The sequence below is a fragment of the Apium graveolens genome, chromosome 11 (assembly GCF_009905375.1).
Source record: "Apium graveolens cultivar Ventura chromosome 11, ASM990537v1, whole genome shotgun sequence".
In the NCBI taxonomy this organism is placed as follows: domain Eukaryota; kingdom Viridiplantae; phylum Streptophyta; class Magnoliopsida; order Apiales; family Apiaceae; genus Apium; species Apium graveolens.
This window is the reverse complement of record NC_133657.1, coordinates 160,515,932-160,536,049: the sequence shown is the minus strand read 5'-3', so window position 1 is coordinate 160,536,049 and position 20,118 is coordinate 160,515,932. Positions and strand designations below refer to the sequence as shown.

Sequence of the window (20,118 nt, the reverse complement as noted above, 5' to 3'; positions counted from 1 at the left end):
TTCACTGCAGAATCAAAGGTTTAATTTCTAAAAATTTATTTATTTTCGAATTTATTTTATTAAAAATATGAATTTTTGTTCGGATGATTGTTTGTATGATTTGATGATTGCATGTTGTAGAGCTTGTTTTCCTGATGATTTTCATATGTCATACGTCTGATTTGGAGTTCAATAACATGTTCAAATTTGAGTTTGATTTTCGAATTTTAAAAATTAGGGTTTATAACCCGTATGAATGTTCTTAATTGAAATTTGGGGGTTTCTTATTCTGTGATAGATTGATGTTGTGATATAGTGGGTTGTGTTCTCTGTGAAATTAGCAATCCAGTCGTATAAGTTTCATGAACCAACGAGGTCTGTAGAGAAGGGAGTTGTGTTTTGAATATTTTCGATGTTCGCCGGAAACCGGCGATGTTCTTGGCCAATTTCCGGCCAAAACATGAATGATTATAATGATTTGATTGCATGAATATGTTCCTGGTGAGGTGTAGTTGTGATCTGGACAGTTTGGTGGCCTGAGGTGGCCGGAATCGTGTTCTCCGGCCACACTCCGGCGAAGTCGACGGCGGGATTGGTAAAATTGCAAACAGGTCCCTGAAGTTTTGGGGACGATGCAGTTTGGTCCCTGTAATTTCCAGACTTTGCAAAAATAGGATTCCTGTTTTAAAAATGTTTAAAAATTATATTTCCCATTTATTTTTATTATAAAAAATCGTTTTTAATTTCTGAAAATTCTAAAAATTATTATTTTAATTCCAAAAATTATTTTTAATTCACAAATAAATCTAAATTAATTAGTTAATTAATTTCAGTTAATTTTTAATTGATTAATTAGTCAATTAATTCGAAAATTAATTGATTAATTGATTTAATTAATTATTAATTGATTTTTAATTAATTATTTAATTAGATTTAAATATTTAAAAATGATTTAAAAATTTAGAAAAATAGTTTCGAGCTTTAAAATATTATTCTAAATTATTTTCAAGGCTCGATAATTATTCTAAAATTATTTCGGAGCCAGAATTGGCCAACCGAACCCTGTTTATTAACCCGAAATTGATCCAACGACCCGTTTTAATTCCGAAAAATGTTTTAAAAATCACTTTAAATACCAGAAAGCCTATTTATGACCCGAGACTTCTTTATAAATGATATGTCATTGATTACGTGATGTATTATGTGTTATACGTGACTTGTTGTTTGACTATCGGTCTATATATTCGATATTTACTCGGTTATTGCATAGATTTCAATCCGTTAATCGGATTTGGGTAAAACGAAGGGTAGATAGAAGTGTGTGTTGAATAGAATCTTGTGAGTTGATAATTGATAGATGCTTATAATATGTGAGCAGAAAAGGCAAGACGTAGGAAAGGAAAACAGATAGTTGAAGAGTAAGACGGTTGTGATTGAAAGTCAGTGCAGAGTAGTAAGCTAATACCAGGCAAGTGTTCTGAACTTTCTCGAGATATTGTAATTCTTGATAGTCTTGTTGACATTGCAAGTGCTTTGAAGCACGGAAACCTAAATCCTGATTTCAGTTATTGTTCTTGAGCCATGAACCATATTCTTTCTAAGCCATTGATTATTGTAAACCCAAACTCGAACCTCAAGTATACAATACCATTCTATAAATACATGCAAACAAAATCCCAAACACTGAACTGAATTACTTGTACATTCAACCACTGTATCCTATGCTTTGAGAGCCCAAATCTTTGAAACCCTGGAATATTGATTCTTTTGTTATCCAATTCTTTCATTACCCAGCATTCAAGCTTTTAAACTACTTTATTAATCCTTACAAAGATTGAAACCCTTTCATTGTTAAACATTCATTGTTGTTAATGATTCTGGTTATTGTTTATTATTACATATTCTGTTATTATGTTAGAATTGGATTGTTTTTATAAAATTGTGGACCAGATTCGTGGTCAGACCATATAATGGTCAAGTTAGGCCAATGTGTGCCTTGGATCCAGTAGTTAGAGCAATGCTGTGTGCCTTGCTCGGGGTTAGTGCGTGACTGATCAGCAGCCTAACCTTGGTTTTTAAATTAAAAGTATATTATCCAATTCTAAATCATAATCCAATATTCACTTGATATCATAATCATAGTCACCTGATGATCATTATACTCAGTTTTGTCATTGTGACTTGCTGAGCTAGTTAGCTCATTTGTGCGATATTGTTTATATTCTTTCCAGTTAAAAAGGAACCAGTTGGTAGCGAGGATCTCCAGTCCAGCGCGAGAGCTAGGGGTTCAGGTTGAGGAAGCTGAGCTAGTAGGCTTCTTTTGGGATAATTTAAGTTTGTAAAAGTTTGTAATAATGTTTGATACTCAGTGTGAGTTTGAAATAGTTGGGATTTGAACGGTTTGTAATATATTAGTGTGTTTGGCTTGTGTGCATACTTTAACCTGTTGCGGTCCGTGGTGGTTGATAAGTAGGGTCACTGCATATATTATTATTATCTTTATTATTATTTTAAACAGGTTATAATTAAGGTGTGTGTGTGGACCCCAAACTTCTGACCCGGATTTGGAGGGCGCCACATCATTCCTCTTTTTACAAGCAAGATTTTCAGAAGTTAATCTTTCACATGTTAAAGTTTGATCCCTATAGCTAATGAACATGGTTTTAAGATATCTTCTCAACTCATTAATATCATCAGTATGAAAGGCATAAGTAGTTTGAGGTACATTTAACTCAGCAGCTTCAGGACTGCTATCAGCATTTGCCATATCAGCATTTGCCATCAAGGCATAATTCTCCTCACTTTCAGAATCTGAAGTGTATGTCCAGCTTTTCTTCTTTGTGACAAGAGCCTTGCCTTTGTAACTCTTCACTTTCTTGCAATTAGGAGATTTGTGACCTTTCTCACCACAGTTGTAGCATTTGACATTTGTGTAGTCTCCTCTGTCAGACTTCCCTCCTTTGCCTTCAGATTTTCTGAATTTCTTCTTATAAGAACTTGCACCTACCCTGGAAAACTTCTTTCCCTTCCTGAACTTCCTGTATGCAGTCCTTGTGATTCCCTTTACCATAAGAGCACACAGCTTCATCATCAGCATCCATCTCAGGCGAGCTTTTAGTTTCTGAGTCACCATCACTATCAGAACTTGATGACTCAGTATCAAACTTTGTGAAGAGCGCTTTACCCTTGCCTTTCCTTGAGGTAGCTGCCTTGGGAGATTCTTCTTCAGCCTTAAGAGCAACTGTCCTTGACTTTCCTCCTTTCCTCTTGCTTCTTTGTTCCATCTCAAGTTCATGAGTCTTGAGCATCCCATAGATTTCATCAAGAGTTGTTTCTTCAAGACTATAGTTGTCTCTTATGATTGTGGCCTTCAAATCCCAGTTTTCAAGAAGAGCTAACAGGAATTTAAGGTTTGAATCTTTAAGATCATACTCCTTATCAACCGGTGACAAATCATTCAAGAGTTTGACAAATCTATCATATAAATCAGTCAATAACTCATTAGCCTTTGAGTCAAAGTGTTCATACTCTTGAGTGAGTATTGTCTTCCTGTTTTTCTTAATCGAATTAGTTCCCTGACATCTTGTTTCCAAGGCATCCCATATCTCCTTTGCAGTTTTGCAGTTTATTACCCTGTTTGATATTACATTATCAATGGCACTATGCAGCAAGTGTCGTACCTTAGCATCCTTAGCAATTGATGCGATATCTTCAGCAGTGTAATCACTCTTCTCTTTTGCTACAGACTTTGCGGCTTCACCTGCAACTGAAACAACGAGTTTTGTTGGATTGTGAGGTCCTTCCTTGATTCTATCAAGATATTCTGGATCTGTAGCTTCCAGAAACATAGTCATCCTCACCTTCCATATGGGATATTCAGATGGTTTTAATATGGGAACTCTAATAGCCTCATATCGACTATGGATTTGTGTCTTTGGAGGTTCTTCAGTTTTGGTGGGCTTAGTTGGAGTTTCTACTTCAGACATGATTGTTTTTGGATCTTAAACTGTTTGTGTGTTAACAGATCGGCTCTGATACCACTTGTTAGGTCACACACACTATAGAAGGGGGTTGAATACAGTGTATAACACAATCAAATCGAATTCAAATAACACAAGTAACAGAAAATAGACTTTATTCAAAGCAATAAACTCTGTTAAAATATGGAACTGTCCTCTCTCAGTGATGAACAAATATCACGAGAGCTGCTAGGGTTACAATAAATAATATTCTCGATAATAATAACACTTATAGTGTAAACCCTATGTTTGTGTTTATATACTACACAGTTACAAGATAATCGCTAATTGATATGGAATATAATTCTGCTTCCTAAAATATATCAATCAGATATATTTTCTTCCAAGTATTCCATTCTTCATAGAATTCCTTCTTCATGCATATCTCTTCTTACGTTTGTCTTGATCTTCTTTCCTTTCAATCAGCCGCCTTCCTTATCTGAACGTTTCCTTTAAGTCCTGATATTATCTCCTGATAAATATCTCCTGAACCTTAAGTACTGATGACTTAAGTTCTGACTTCAGTATAAGTGATGATTTTAGTTAAGTACTGATTTGTCCTATTTAAGTAAGATCTGAAAACTAAACATAAATCATATTAGTCATGACATTATCAAATATATCTAACAAATGTGATCATCAGTCAACAAACACACCAGTCTTAATGCATTATTATTGTCCCTTAATAATAATACTCGACTAGGGACCTTTAGGAATATTGATACTATTCTCATAATATCATTTCTAAATCACATACTTAGAGATATAGAATTGCTTATCATATTTCAAGGGCATTTATTAATCTAACATTTATATCGCAGTAAATTAAGAATTAATAAATTATAAATAGAATAATCGATAGAACATAAACATTAATAATCCTAATGTCTTAAACTAAAACATCATAGTGTTGTCTCTAGGGCACAAACACTAACATATATAACCGAAATAGGAACCCCAGACAAAGCTATAACTGAATTACTCATAGTAGGGTTCTCTGGCCAATTAAAAGGTTGGTGGGACTATCACCTTACCCCTGAAAATCATCTTGAAATCCTAAATTCCATTAGGGAAGATGAAGAGGGAAAACCTATTTTAGATGAACAAGGAAACCCTATCCAAGGAGCAGTAGCACAACTCATTCTAGTCATAACACACCACTTCATTGGTGACCCTTCTCACCTGAGAGATAAGAATGCTGAGCTTTTACATAATCTCAAATGTAAATAACTTAGTGATTTCCAAAGATATAAAACTACTTTCCTTACCAGAGTCATGCTTAGAGAAGACTCGAACCATGCAAATTGGAAGGAAAAATTCTTAGTCGGACTTCCAACCTTACTCGGTGAAAGAGTTAGAACCTTTTTAATAACTGAACACGGAAGCCCGATACCTTACAAAAACCTGATATATGGCCAACTCATAAGCAAAACACAACGAGAAGGCCTAAAGATTTGTCAAGATTTAAAACTCCAAAGACATCTCAAATGGGAAATGAAAAGAACAAAGCAGGAATTAGGTACTTTCTGTTAACAGTTTGACTATAATCCCAACAAAAGCTATTCAAAAACAAAATGTGATGGCGAATGCAAGCCATATCAAAGACCTTATCAGAAAAGGTCTTTCACAAAGTCTAAACATTTCTACAAAAAATCAACAGAACCTTTCTATAATAAACCTTCCTTAAATAATAATAATAAACCTTCCTACAATAAAAAACCTTTCAACACAAATAGATTTACTAAACCAACCAATAAAGATATAACTTGTTACAAATGCGTAAAAAAAGGACATATATCTAGATTCTGCAGACTTAATAGGAAAATAGAAGAGTAAATAGAAGAAAGCCTATCCAACAAAATCTCGGCTTTACTCCTTGAATCTTCCGACTCTTAGACATCTGAAATGTCTAGAAATGATGAACCTCTTCAAATAGATGAGATTGCAACAAGCTCATTTTCCTCTCACAATTCCTCCTCGGAAGACAGATGAATCAACGTCCTAACCAGAAATGAGGAACATTCTCTCGAAATTATAAAAAAGATAACTGATCCCCAAATAAGAAAAGAGCTCTTATAAAAATTACTCCAACGACCAATTGAACCCAAACCAGAACAAAAACCTTCTATTCTCCCATCAACAAAAACTACATATGACTTGACCAAAATATTAAAAAAACAAAAACCCAACCAGAAATCCGTTCCAACAATACAAGACCTACACAAAGAAATCAAAGAAGAATTAAAAATTCTTAAAGAACAACAGAAGATAGATTCTGAAGCTTTAAATGTCCTTATAGTTCATGAAGTAGAAGAGCAAAATACTGAACAAAAACAACTAAGCAGTTTAAACAATACTCCTGAACAAGATGGAGATTTCTTATATGAATTAAGACAAGTTACCTACCGGAAATATCTCATAAAAGTTAAAGTTGTCTTCTCAGATGACTTTATCTTAGATACCATTGTCTTATTCGATACAGGAGTAGATTTGAATTGCATTAAAGAAGAAATAATACCAAAAAGATTTCATCAACATACCAACGAAAAATTAACCGCCGCTAATAACTCAAACCTCAATGTAGTTAGTAAGGTTGATACCTTTATCAATAATAAAACCTTCCAAATTAAGACATCTTTTCTCCTAGTTAAAGGAATACATCATCTTGTCATATTAGGTACACCTGTCTTTAATTTAATAACACCCTATATTGTCACCTACGAAGGTATTACTTTCAAAACCCATGACACCAAACTTACCTTCCCATTTCTTGACAAACCCAAAAAAAGGAATCTCAATACAATAAAGGCATATTCTATATATAATAACGAGATAAATGCCTTAATACAAGGGAAATAGATACAATTACCCCATCTAAAACAAGACCTTTCCTCTCACAAGATTGAGAAGCAGTTACAAGACCGCTTTATCAAAGAAAAAATCTTAAAATTACTAAAACAAATAGAAGTGGAACTCTGTTCTGACTTACCAAATGCATTTTGGCATAGAAAACGACATATGATAGATTTACCTTATAAAAAAAATTGATGAGAAGGAAATACCAACAAAAGCGAGACCTATCCAAATGAACTCCGACCTAGAACAACATTGCAGAAAAGAGATCACCGATCTCGAATCCAGAGGAATCATATCAAAATCCAGATCCCCGTGGTCCTGTGCAGCTTTCTATGTAAACAAAAATGCTGAAATTGAGAGAGGGACACCAAGGCTAGTTATCAATTATAAGCCTCTAAATAAAGCCTTAAGATGGGTACGATACCCTATACCTAAAAAAAGACCTTTAACAAAAATTAAGATATTCGATAATATTCTCCAAATTTGATTTAAAATCAGGATTTTGGCAGATTCAAATCCACCCAAAAGATAGATATAAAATCGCTTTTACGGCCCCATTCAGACATTATGAATGGAATGTCCTTCCATTTGGAATCAAAACTGCCCCTAACGAATTCCAAAGAATTATGAATGACATATTCAATGACTATTCTACATTATGTATATTATATATTGATGATGTTCTAGTTTTTTCAGAATCTATTGAACAACAAACACCTTAAAACTTTCTGCCATGTATCTAGAAAAAAGATTTAGTCATATCAAAATCCTAGATTTCCCTATTTCAAACTTGTGTAAGATTTCTTGGCCACTACATATCAAAAGGAACAGTTACACCAATTGAAAGAGCCCTAACTTTTGCGAAAAAAAATTTCCGATAAAATCACAGATAAAACCCAACTCCAAAGATTTTTAGGAAGTCTCAAATATCCTAGATTTATATCCAAACATCAATAGGATAGCCAAGCCCTTACATGACCGCCTTAAAACTAACCTCGTCCCTTGGTCATCTAAACATACCGAAATTGTTCGACAAATCAAAGCTCAGGTTCTAGAAATCCCTTGTCTACACCTTGCTGATCCAAATGCTTCTAAAGTAGTTGAAACAGATGCTTCTGAGTTAGGATACGACGGTATACTAAAACAAGTAGTCAATGATAAAGAACAAATAGTCCAGTTTACATATGCACATTGGAATGATTGCCAAAGAAATTATTCTACTATAAAAAGGAAATACTTTCAATTGTTTTATGTATTACAAAATTTCAGAGTGATTTATTAAATCAAAAATTTCTCCTTAGAGTCAATTATAAATTTGCAAAAGAGGTTTTACAAAAAGATGTCAAAAATATTGCATCAAAACAAATTTTCGCCAGATGGTAAGCATTATTAAGCATTTTTTATTTTGATATTGAACACATTAAAGGAGATATGAACTGTGTCCCTGATTTCCTGACCCGTGAGTTTTTACAAAACAGATAGTCTCATGCCTCGAAAAGGCAGATGTGGGAGAAAAACCCCAGCCTTTCCCGGACAACTCTCGGTCACTCAACAAAGCAAAGCGAGTACTTTTTCAGAAAAACCGATCACATCCTGGATCGATAAGGTAATTGCAGATGAAGAAGACAATAACTTATTTCTAGCCCTTAAAACCATCAAAGCCCATGGCCTCAACATCCAAAATCCCTCAACAGCCTCCCAAAACTCTTCAGAAAAATCAACTAAAGTTACCCAACAAAACACTTCTTCAAGCCAACCTACAAATACTCCCTTTCAAACTACACAAACAGTCAGTTTTCAAAACCCAACCCTCTTAGTTCTTCAGAGACCTATGTCAAAATTAGAAATTGATACCCCAAAAATGCAAAATCAGGAGGTAGTAGTCAGCCAGTCAAACTTTTTAAAATCCAATTCTGATTACTATACCAAAAGAAACCATCAAAAAATAGTATCAGTCGAAAGAGAATTTAACAATGACGATGCCTCCCTAACAATTTCAAATGTTTTCCCCAAAGGATGGATGTTCAAACCCTGGGATCTATCAAAAAATAATAACTATTATCAAGCCATTCTCAACGCCTACTGAATCGGTCACGTTCAAACATTTTTACAACGCCCAGGATAGAGAACACTCAACGCCTTCATACACAACATGTCAAATACAAAAGGTCATCCACCCAAGTCAATGGGGCCAAGAACTCTATATATAGACTAACTAAAATTTTTTAATCATCTTTTTCTTTTTACATTTGTACTTTGTATTATATAGTTATATAATATAAATTAGTAATGTATGATATATAGTAAACTTATATGTTTTAAAATCATTCAACTTAATGATATAGTTTTAGTAGTAAATATTTTCTATATATAGACCATTGTAATATGTTAATTAGATATTTATTATTATTTATAAATTTAAACGTGATAATCATAAATTTTAAAAAATAATTAAAGTGGATAAATATATACAATAAAAAATAATTATTAAAATTATATTGTTCGAAAGTAAATGTAATTTAATTCGTATAGAATAAAATATTAAATTTTTAGCCATTTGGTCAAAATAGCCGTAAAAGGTGAGAAAAGTCATCAATTATGAGGTAGAAGTGGCATAAAGTGTATCGACAAGTATACATATTTTTAATTTTTATTTGGACTAATATATTTAAACTTATTTCGAAATAAGCATCGGAATGTCACTAAATTTTTAAAAATTACTCAAATTATTAGCGACTATATACTTTATTTCTCAAAAACACTATAAGAAAAAGGTCAATAGGCAACAATTCAGAACTGATGTCTAAAATGTTCAAAACTGACGTATTTGTGGGTGTAGTAAAAAGTCTTTGTTTTCACATGTGAAAGACAATATAATACATTATTTCTAGATAAATAACTGAGGTATTAGACATACCAAGACATCATTTGGTAACCGATGTGAAAAGTGATGTCATATGGTCATACAACAACGCTTCTGTAAATTGAAAAGATGTGTTATACACACACCAAGATATCGGTTATTGTCAGATGTAAAACACTCATATTATCAATAAAGAAAGCGATGTAATATTATAAAAATATATATGAGCGTGTTTGTGTTTTGAGAGTGTTGAGAGAAAGAAAAAAGATGATAATAGATTTGAGAGTGATGATAGACGGGGAGAATTGAGAAAACATTTGGGAAAAGAAAAAAAGAAATTTTAAAGAGATTTTTTTTATCAAATTGGGGTAAACTGTCTCCATTTTTTTCAGTTTTTTTTTAAAAAAATAGTTTAGGCATTGATTTTGTTTACAACTAATGTATAAAATCTCCTTTAACATTGTTTCCTAATTTATGGATGTTAAAAATATCTTTAACATGCCCGCAAGGGTTGACTCAGTTGGTTAAAAAGGGGATACTGGGTCACAAGTTTGAATTCCACGGGAGGAGAATTTATGATTATGACTCCTGAGTCGGAGTCTGTCGCTTAAATGCGGTTTACCTTGATTAACGTGATTTACAGGCTATTGCGTTAACCCGTGGGGTTTATCCGGTGCGCACCCGAAGGGTAGCGGCTGCGGTTTCCAACGATTAAAAGAAATTTATTTAATATCCATTGTTTTTAATAACAATATATATGAGATGATGTCCGTTGACTAATTTCTTGCAATGCAAAATTTGTACAAACCGAAATTTCAAAAATTATACATAAATTATATGCAAATTACACGTCCAATATCCCGAAATATAGCTAAATAATGAACAATAACTCACACGAATTAATATGCTAGTATTATTAACAAATCGAATTCCGCTCAATACATTTTTGTACATTTTTGAATTTCTAGCAGGAACAGAAGTCCCGTTAATGTTTAGGGTAGCAATGAAAATATCCATCAACTATTTTCATAATCATTTTTTATAATTTCTAGAAGCTTCGAAATTTATTTATTAACATGCACCTCGGAATTTATTTATTTACACAACTTGCAAAGCACACGAAGCCTGTTTGCTTGCATATTATAACGACGGCGGAAAGTAGAAGTAGGGCCCACAAAGGGTAGGCGGGAAGAAACAGACAAGCATACAGTCAAAATGCGTATACAAATTACACACACCACCTATACATACAAAAATAAGTACAATTTCAACCATTATTCAAACACGACGAACCAGTGTTCTGTTCTGTCTGATCATTCTACATTTTTTACTGTCTATACTTACAAACTACATATATGCCTGTTCATGTACTGTAACCTGTCTTTTTTTATACTTAAACACATGTTTGTATATAATATTATTTACTTCCACTCATAATTGACTACTTTTCAGCCTCTAAACAGCTCACCACAACACACAATTTGCTTAAACTTTACTTAAATTATGCTCATTTTTTATGAGATTATTTGTTGAAAGTTGCGTTGGATTTGTTTAACTTTGTGTAGTAATGTTATCGGTGATGCTGCGATAAGCGGGATATACTCGGTACTTTTGGTTCACAGGTTGTATAGTAATGTCATCTAGAGGTGTGTTTGGATGGGGACAACCGGATTTGATTCCGTTGACGCCGGTATCGGAGGTTTCGGAGCCTCCTGAATCGCCGTTACCGTTTATGTGCGAGAATTTTGAGGATGTAAGAGGAGTGGAGGAGGAAGATGAGGAGGAGGATGATGAGGAGAGGGAGCCTGAGTTAGCGCCCGAGGCGGTGCCGATTTGGGGATTGTTTGCTTGTGCGGATTGGATTGATTGGATTTTGATGTTGTTTGGTGGATTGGCTGCTGCGGCGCATGGTGTGGCTATTGTTATGTATGTTCATTTGTTTGGGAAGGTTTTGGAATTGTTGGTTGTCGATGATTCGATTACGAAGGATGAGTTGTTTGATAAGTTTACCACGGTATTCAATTGTTGAATGTTGATATATTATGCACTTGAGGTTGCTAGATGATTATATGTTTGATTAGATATTGATATGTGATATTGATATTTGTTGAACCTGGTTTCGTAATGATGAATTTGTTTGGTAATTGAGGTAGATTAATAGAGCACTTGACATTTTTAGAATTCTCACTTTGACAGTTATGAGTTATCTTTCTTAGGTTTTGAGTCATTAATCGTTTTATGTGCTAAAGAAGTACATTATACGGTAGTTATTTAGTTTTGCGAGGTACATAATCCGTAGAACGTTTGTTTTGCAATAATGTATTTGAGTTGTTGATTCATTAACATATAGCAACCTTTTTTTCAGAGAAGGGTGTTGGGGGCGAGAATTCAATTCAACCAACATAAAGGGTGACGTCTTCTATTTGATTAAAACGTTAATCAACTACTAATCTATTGTAGTACCTCTTTGTTGAATGTATAAAAAGTAATTACTCTATCCTTGCACAAGATGTTATGGAACCAGTACTCCCTTCTTCTAATAGGTTAGATTTATGAAAGACAAAAGTGTGCATTAAGTATACTCAACTTCTGTTGGGTTTAGGTATAATTTGGTTCCAAATATGGTAGGTCTCTGCGCTCTGTTAAGAACTTGGGAGTTACAACTGTTAGTTGCCTGTATGTAAGTTTTTAATTGCATATCCTTCCACCTGTATACAAATGCTGATTTGCGTATAGACTTGCAAAAATTATATAAGATTGAGTTGAGACTTGAGAATAAATTTTGCATTCTTTGACGATTTTTGTGTGAATGCTTACAGGAAACATTGTAATTTGTTCGGACATTTTTTCAACTTAGGTAGAATTTGTATAGCCAGAAGATTACCTTAATTTTTATAAAATTATAAATTGATTAATTGTAATATGTATAGGACTGCTTGTTATTTGTATCACCGGTTGAGGAGCTTTGGTCACAAGTTCACAAAAACCATGCCGTGTTAAGCAATTCTGTTCATGATAATTAAATTGCACGTGTTTGTTGAAATATTTTAATATTTCATATTTGCTATGCATGACACGAATATTTGATTTTCTTCTCTATGCAGCAAGCTCTGCATATAATGTATATAGCTTCGAGTGTTTTTGCTTCAGGTTGGATTGGTAAGTAAGAAATTGTGTGATATTTCAGTTCAGAATGTCAAGCTGTGGTTGATGTCTCTATCTATATGTTACTAATATGATTACTCTATGTATAGAGGTTTCATGCTGGATGCTTACTGGTGAAAGGCAGACTGCTATTGTGAGGTCAAAGTATGTTCATGTACTACTTAATCAAGATATGAGTTTTTTCGACACATATGGGAATAATGGGGACATTGTTAGCCAAGTTCTCGGTGACGTGCTAATCATTCAGTCTGCCATTAGTGAAAAGGTATGTCCGGATTGTAGAAAACGTGTGCAAAATATTCTAAGTGCACTACACCCTATATAACTTATATGGATAATCACTTTTGGATTTAATTTGAATGATCAATTGTCTCAGGTTGGAAACTACATCCACAACATGGCAACATTTTTCGGTGGACTTGTCATTGGATTCATCAACTGTTGGCAGATATCTCTTATAACATTAGCCGTAGGTCCTTTTATTGTTGCAGTAGGAGGGATATCAAACATTTTTCTCCAGAAACTTGCAGAAAACATACAAGATTCTTACGCTGAGGCTGCAAGTATAGCTGAGCAGGTTACGGCTATTCTAGTTCACATGCTAATATAACTTTGAAGTCCCTATACTTTATTTTTGATGAACCTTAAAGCTTATTTTAATTCTTAAACTATTTTACAGAATAACATAAACAGTTAAAATTTACATTATAAAGGTTAATACTTCATCAGTCTTTATTGTGCTCTATGTTGCTAAACTGTGACCTCTTTAATGTTTTTATATGATTGAACATGTAGTTATAGTTTTTTCAGTTACGAAAGAAATCTGACGCGATTTTTCTATGCAATTTTTTGTTCTGTGACTCCTGTCTTTGTCTCCATCTCACTTAATTTTTTGTTAAATGGTCAGGCTTTGTCTTCCACTAGAACACTATACGCGTTTACAAATGAACCATTATCTAAGTACTCTTATGCAAATTCTCTTCAAGCAACACTGAGATATGGTATATTAGTCAGCCTTGTGCAAGGACTTGGTCTTGGATTCACTTATGGACTTGCAATTTGCTTATGTGCTTTAGAACTTTGGGTTGGAAAGTTTCTAGTTACGAGTGGAAAAGCCAGTGGTGGTGAAATCATTGCAGCACTTTTTTCTGTACTCTTAAGTGGCCTGTAAGTTTTGGATATAGGCATCTATTCAAAAAATTCTGTTATCCTCTCAAAAAAAGTTTTCTGTTATCCTCTTTCTTAATCGCATGATGTTATTTTCTAGCGGGATGAATCAAGCAGCAACAAATCTCTATCCATTTGAGCAAGGGAGAATTGCTGCATATAGATTGTATGAGATGATAAGCCGTTCAAGCTCTTCTGTTAATCAAGATGGACTTACTTTAGCTTCTGTGCAAGGATCTGTGGAGTTTCGGAATGTATATTTTAGTTATCCATCTCGTCCGGAAGTACCCATACTAAGTGGGTTCTATCTTACTATACCTGCTAAGAAAACTGTTGCCATTGTCGGCAGGACTGGATCGGGAAAAAGTAGTTTAATTCCAATTCTGGAGCGCTTCTATGATCCTACTTTAGGTATTGCATGCATTTCGACCTAATCTTGTATTCTTGTTGCACATTTTATGTTGCTTTTGCCTAGCTTCGTTATTCTTTGGTGCAGGAGAAGTACTTTTAGATGGAGAAAATATCAAAAACCTGAACTTGGAATGGTTAAGAAGTCAAATAGGACTTGTGACCCAGGAGCCTGCTTTGCTGACTTCAAGTATAAGGGATAATATTTCTTATGGGCGGGTCAATGCTACTTCACATCACATAGAAGAGGCTGCCAAAGTAGCACGTCTACATGCCTTTATAAGTTCCCTTGATAAAGGCTATGAGACTGAGGTATTTGACTTAGTTTAACTGAAGGACAATATAACTTAATGGCTTTAAAAGTCGTGCTAAATTTTATTATAATCTACTATGTCTCAGGTGGGAAGGGATGGTTTAATATTAAGTCAAGAGCAGAAAGTCAAACTTTCTGTTGCTAGGGCAGTGCTTTTAAACCCTTCTGTTCTTTTGCTTGACGATGTTGCTGGAAGCCTCAAATTTGATATTGGGAGAAGTGTTCAGGATGCCATAGATGCCATTATGTTAGGACGGTCAACCTTAATAATTACACAGCGCTTAAGCCTGATTAAGAACTCTGATTATATTGCTGTGATGGAGGAAGGGCAACTTGTTGAAGTGGGTACTCATGATGAGTTGTCCAGCTTAAATGGCTTGTACTCGGAACTACTTAGATATGAAGAGGCGCTGAAACTTCCTGAAAGGTTGGTGCCTTTGTTCAGCTTTTATTTGCAATTAGTACTAATGACTAGGCTGTAGCATGGTATTTCGGAGATATGATGAAAAATGTGTCCGAGTACGCTCCAAATAACATAAAATAGGATGGTAGAATAAGTTATCTTATAATGGGGATTGACTAGTTGGCTAGGCATATGAGTTGCCACTTTCTTTTAGCTAGGTAGTCGTACATCTCAGGTAGGTCCCATCCAGATACCTGGAAGGCTCATCTGACTATCTCTGGCATCAAATGCACTTACCGAAATGATATTACCACGAAGCTCAACTGAGCACTCAGGCTAACAGCAACCAGTAAAACATTATCGTCTTGACACATATTTATTATATCAACCTCAATTAATTCAAAAAATTAGCAGAGTAACTTAAAAGATGGATGAAAGTGCCTCAAGGTACCTGGCTAGATATGTTCTACAGTAGGAGAGTTTTGATCTGGCATTATCCCGCTGCACAACACTGGATTCAGATATATTCCTTTCTGGATTTAATTTAGAGATCTCATTTCGAATTACACATCGGAAATATCTTTTGTAATATTTAATTTTCTTGTACCTAATATCTTCGTATCCTCTAGGTCGTCTGATAGGTACCAGAAAGAGATATCGGTCCAAATGAAAAATGATTTATCATCAAGCAACAGTTGTCAAGAATCTTCATTGCCAAATCTGCTCAGGTCTTCATCGTTTGGGGAAGGTAATAGCGTTCTTGTTATACAACCTGATGATGTGACCTATGGATCCCAGAGAGCATTGATTTCTCAGAACAAAGATTCAGAAAAAATGCCAGATGAGCGCTTGCAACCAGATGCAGTGGATAATATATTGTTCATAAAATCACAGGAAGGTTATGAAATAAGATTACCTCAGCTATCTATTCTTGATGGCGCTGCTGAAGGGAAACAAACTTTAGACACTAAAGATCCTAAATCCGCTGTCTCACTTTTATTGACCTGTGATCCCCAAATTGAAAATTGCAATTTAAAGACTTCCATTCCTGCTAATCGGATAGATGATGCATGTAGAAGAGAGGGAATGACTAGTAAAGCATCTCCGAGACTCCCATCTTTCTGGAGACTTGTAAAGCTTAGTTTCGCAGAGTGGCTTTATGCAGTTTTAGGGAGCATAGGGGCTGCTATCTTTGGAGCTTGTAATCCTCTCCTGGCTTTTGTGATTTCACTAATAGTGACAGCCTATTACAGGGATGAAGGTCATCACCTGCATTATGAAGTGAATAAGTGGTGCTTAATTATCACAGGATTTGGAGTGGTAACCGTGGTTGCGAATTTTTTGCAGCATTTCTACTTCGGCATTATGGGAGAAAAAATAACTGAGAGAGTAAGGCGGATGATGTTCTCAGGTGAGAGCTTTCTATCTTATGTAGCCTCTTAATATACTTCCTGTTTTTCTTTTGAAAAAGGATCTACCAATTGGAGCTTTGGATCTACCGACTGGAGGCTTATATCTTTTTCATTTTAATGCAGCCATGTTGCGCAATGAAGTTGGATGGTTTGACAAGGAAGAGAATAGTGTTGACATCTTATCTATGCGCTTGGCAAATGACGCCACTTTTCTGCGCGCTGCTTTCAGCAATCGCCTTTCAGTTCTTGTTCAGGATGGCACAGCTGTTGTTGTAGCCATTTCTATTGGGTTGCTACTGGGTTGGAAACTGGCCTTTGTAGCTTTAGCAACCCTACCTATTTTGATTGTTTCCGCAATTGCTCAGGTTTGCACCTCCCCCTCACCCCCTCCCCCTCTTTTGTAAACATTAATTGCAGAAATTTAAAAGCACACACCCTGCTCCAACTGGGGTTTGAACTCTCAACCTCTTATTACCAAGAGGAGAGGGGTAACCTGCACCTACTTTAATGAATCATATAGGAAGGAAATTAACGACTGCATATATCAAGTGTATTTGCTTTTGTTACCACTACCTGTTGGTGAGAATTCCAAGTGTCTACTTCAGATCTATTAGGTGATGTATATGAACCCTCTTAACAATATCTTTATATATATAATAAGGCCAAGGCTGCGTATATCAAGGCCTTCCCCAGAATGAGCTTCGTGCACTGAGCATGGCTTTACTATCTGTTGCTGTGTCTGTAGTCTGCACAACTACATTATAAAGTACATACTGTCTGCCTTCATGATACAGGCTGATCTTTGTGCATCCGTAGGTGGAGTTAATTATTTCCTCGGATTACTATATTTAAAAACCTCATTTGTTTCGGCTGTTTTCTTATACTCATATCTGTTCTTGAGTAGGTTAGGGTGTCGAGTTGGTTAAGATCAAGTGGGCTAAATTTGTTGGATTTGGTCTCTCATTTTTAAAACAGATTGTTTTTTCGTACTTGTGCTCTATATCCCCGGGAGTATATAATAGGCCAACTTAAACAAATTTACATTTAAACCAGTTTATATATATTAGTGACAGTAATCATTTTAGCTGCATGTAACTGCACTGTTCTGCTGATGCCCAATCTATATCCCCTAGCAGTGCACCACATCTAGCTCCTCTCCTATGATATTAATTACTTAATTTCCCATGATATTGTTAACATTTAATACAACAATTTTTCTTGACATAACAGGTTTATAAGTTAGACATTACTATTCATGTTCTAAATTTTAAGCAAACAAATATTAGTATTTCTTAAAGTAATGGAAGCAGATAACAAAAAATCAGTAGTAATGGAAGCAGATAACAAAAAATCAGTAATAGAAAACTTACCTAATACTGACCTTCACATATATACAATGAGATAAATAAACAAAACATTGCAATTTTTTTACTCCAGAAGCTAACAGGATTCGTTAATCAATAATTGGAGCTAGCAAATGTGAAAGTAATTCAAGATGATTGCTTATTCAAAATTAACCAGGGACAAACTTTAGCTTTCTTGTTAGCCATTAGAAAAAAATGCATAGAAACACGTTGAAGATAAGGATGCGACTCCAAGTATATTTAGAAATCAAAATTAAGTGGTCAACACTTCTATTTCTTTGTTTCACGTGAGTGCCAGCGTGGTAGAAGGTAGATGAAAGTAGTTTGCATATGGTCAAGGACTGAAGGTAATTTTAGTCTATAACCATGTAAACCCAAATAATGTCACAACTAATTTGATATTGGGTATTTGGGTTTAATTAGCTTATACTTTTTTTCAAACTCAAAACCCATGTCTGCAGCGAAAACAAACACCTCTATATTGCTAGGTCTAGCTTGATCACATTGTTGCTGAAGTTGTTTCCTGAGTAGTGCATGCCTTGAATTTCTTTTCCTCCTTTTTGTAGAAAATGTGGCTTTCAGGATTTTCAAGGGGTATACAAGAGCTGCACAGAAAGGCATCTTTGGTTCTTGAGGACGCTGTTACTAATATGTATGCTGTCGTGGCATTTTGTGCCGGAAACAAGGTTTTGGAACTTTATGGACTTCAGCTAAGGAAAATATTTAGGCAAAACATCCTACATGGAATGACAATTGGATTTGCCTTCGGCTTCTCACAGTTCCTTCTTTTTGCCTGTAATTCTTTCTTACTGTGGTATACTGCTGTTACGGTGAAAAATGGCTACATTGATCTACAAGCAGCTCTTAAAGAGTATGTGGTCTTCTCTTTTGTAACTTTTTCTCTGGTAGAGCCATTTGGTCTGGCCCCTTACATATTCAAACATCGAAAATCCCTCAGTTCGGTATTTGAGATAATAGATCGTGTCCCAGAAATCGACCCTGATGATAGTGCTGCAATAAAGCCGTGTAATGTCTATGGAAATATTGAGTTCAAAAATGTTGATTTTTGTTATCCAAGTGCTCCGAATGCAAAGATCTTGAACAATTTCAGTCTTAAAGTCAGTGGAGGGCAAACTGTAGCCGTCGTTGGAGTTTCTGGTTCTGGAAAGAGTACTATTATTTCATTGTTAGAGAGGTTTTATGATCCAACTGCAGGCCAAATTTCATTGGATGGAAGAGATCTTAAACTTTTCAATTTGAGGTGGCTGAGGAACCACATAGGTCTACTTCACCAAGAGCCTGTAATATTCTCAACAACCGTAAGAGAGAATATCATATATGCTAGACATAATGCAACTGAAGCTGAGTTGAAAGAGGCAGCTAGAATATCAAATGCTCATCACTTCATAAGCAGCTTGCCTCATGGTTATGACACTCATTTGGGTATTGGAGGAGTAGAATTGACACCAGGTCAAAAGCAGAGAGTTGCAATTGCCAGGGTTGTGCTAAAGAATGCACCCATACTGTTGTTGGATGAGGCAGCCTCCACCATTGAATGTGAATCAAGTCGCGCTGTGCAGGAGGCTCTTGACACACTGGTACTGGGAAACAAAACAACCATCCTCATTGCTCATAGAGCATCTATGATGAGACACGTTGATAGTGTTGTGGTTATTAATGGAGGACAAATCGTGGAGCAAGGTAGTCATGATTCTTTAGTACAAACCAAAGGTCTATACTCCAAGTTGATGCAACCTCAGTTTCTAAAGGGCCACCGGCAGCATTGGCTTGGTTCGTAGGATGGAGTTAGTCGGTGTTAAATTGATATTAACCCAGTGACATGTTCTTGATTATTGACAGATCTCCTTGATGGAAATTTTGGGACTCATAACATGCAAGAAAACTTTTAACGTAAGCTGTATGCTTCTAATGTGCAGATTTTGAATACAAACAAGAGCAAACGTTTCATTCGTAAACACATAGTTGGGGAGCATGAAGAAAGTTAAGTGAGCCTAGGAATATTTATAGGCAGGAGCAAATCATGAATTGATTTGTGCAGTCTGTAGATGTTTTTCCGTCAATCAGTTCAAGACATGTTTCTGAGTTATCTGTCCTCAGTTTCTTCATATGGGGTCAGAGATGACGATTTGGAGTAAATAGTATTTTATG

The 20,118-nt window shown here is 35.1% G+C and overlaps 1 protein-coding gene across 1 annotated transcript; it reads left to right on the top strand.

Moving 5' to 3' along the window:
* The first annotated feature begins 11,001 nt into the window (after nt 1–11,001).
* LOC141696677 (ABC transporter B family member 20-like) lies at nt 11,002–20,063 on the top strand. The gene is made up of 11 exons (XM_074500790.1): nt 11,002–11,731; nt 12,822–12,876; nt 12,972–13,147; nt 13,259–13,459; nt 13,790–14,049; nt 14,150–14,460; nt 14,546–14,769; nt 14,857–15,197; nt 15,803–16,584; nt 16,709–16,950; nt 18,516–20,063. Exons 1-11 carry the CDS (start codon nt 11,351–11,353, stop codon nt 19,746–19,748), a joined length of 4,206 nt encoding a protein of 1,401 aa, XP_074356891.1. The 5' UTR covers nt 11,002–11,350; the 3' UTR covers nt 19,749–20,063.
* Nucleotides 20,064–20,118: the final 55 nt, after the last annotated feature.

What these genes read in the sequence shown, in the direction of transcription:
- LOC141696677 (XM_074500790.1), top strand. Translation starts at nt 11,351, where the DNA reads ATGTCATCTAGAGGTGTGTTTGGATGGGGACAACCGGATTTGATTCCG. An exon ending in TGTTTGATAAGTTTACCACG is followed by an intron (nt 11,732 to 12,821) that starts GTATTCAATTGT and finishes TTCTCTATGCAG; the next exon opens with CAAGCTCTGCATATAATGTA. An exon ending in ATAAAGGCTATGAGACTGAG is followed by an intron (nt 14,770 to 14,856) that starts GTATTTGACTTA and finishes ACTATGTCTCAG; the next exon opens with GTGGGAAGGGATGGTTTAAT.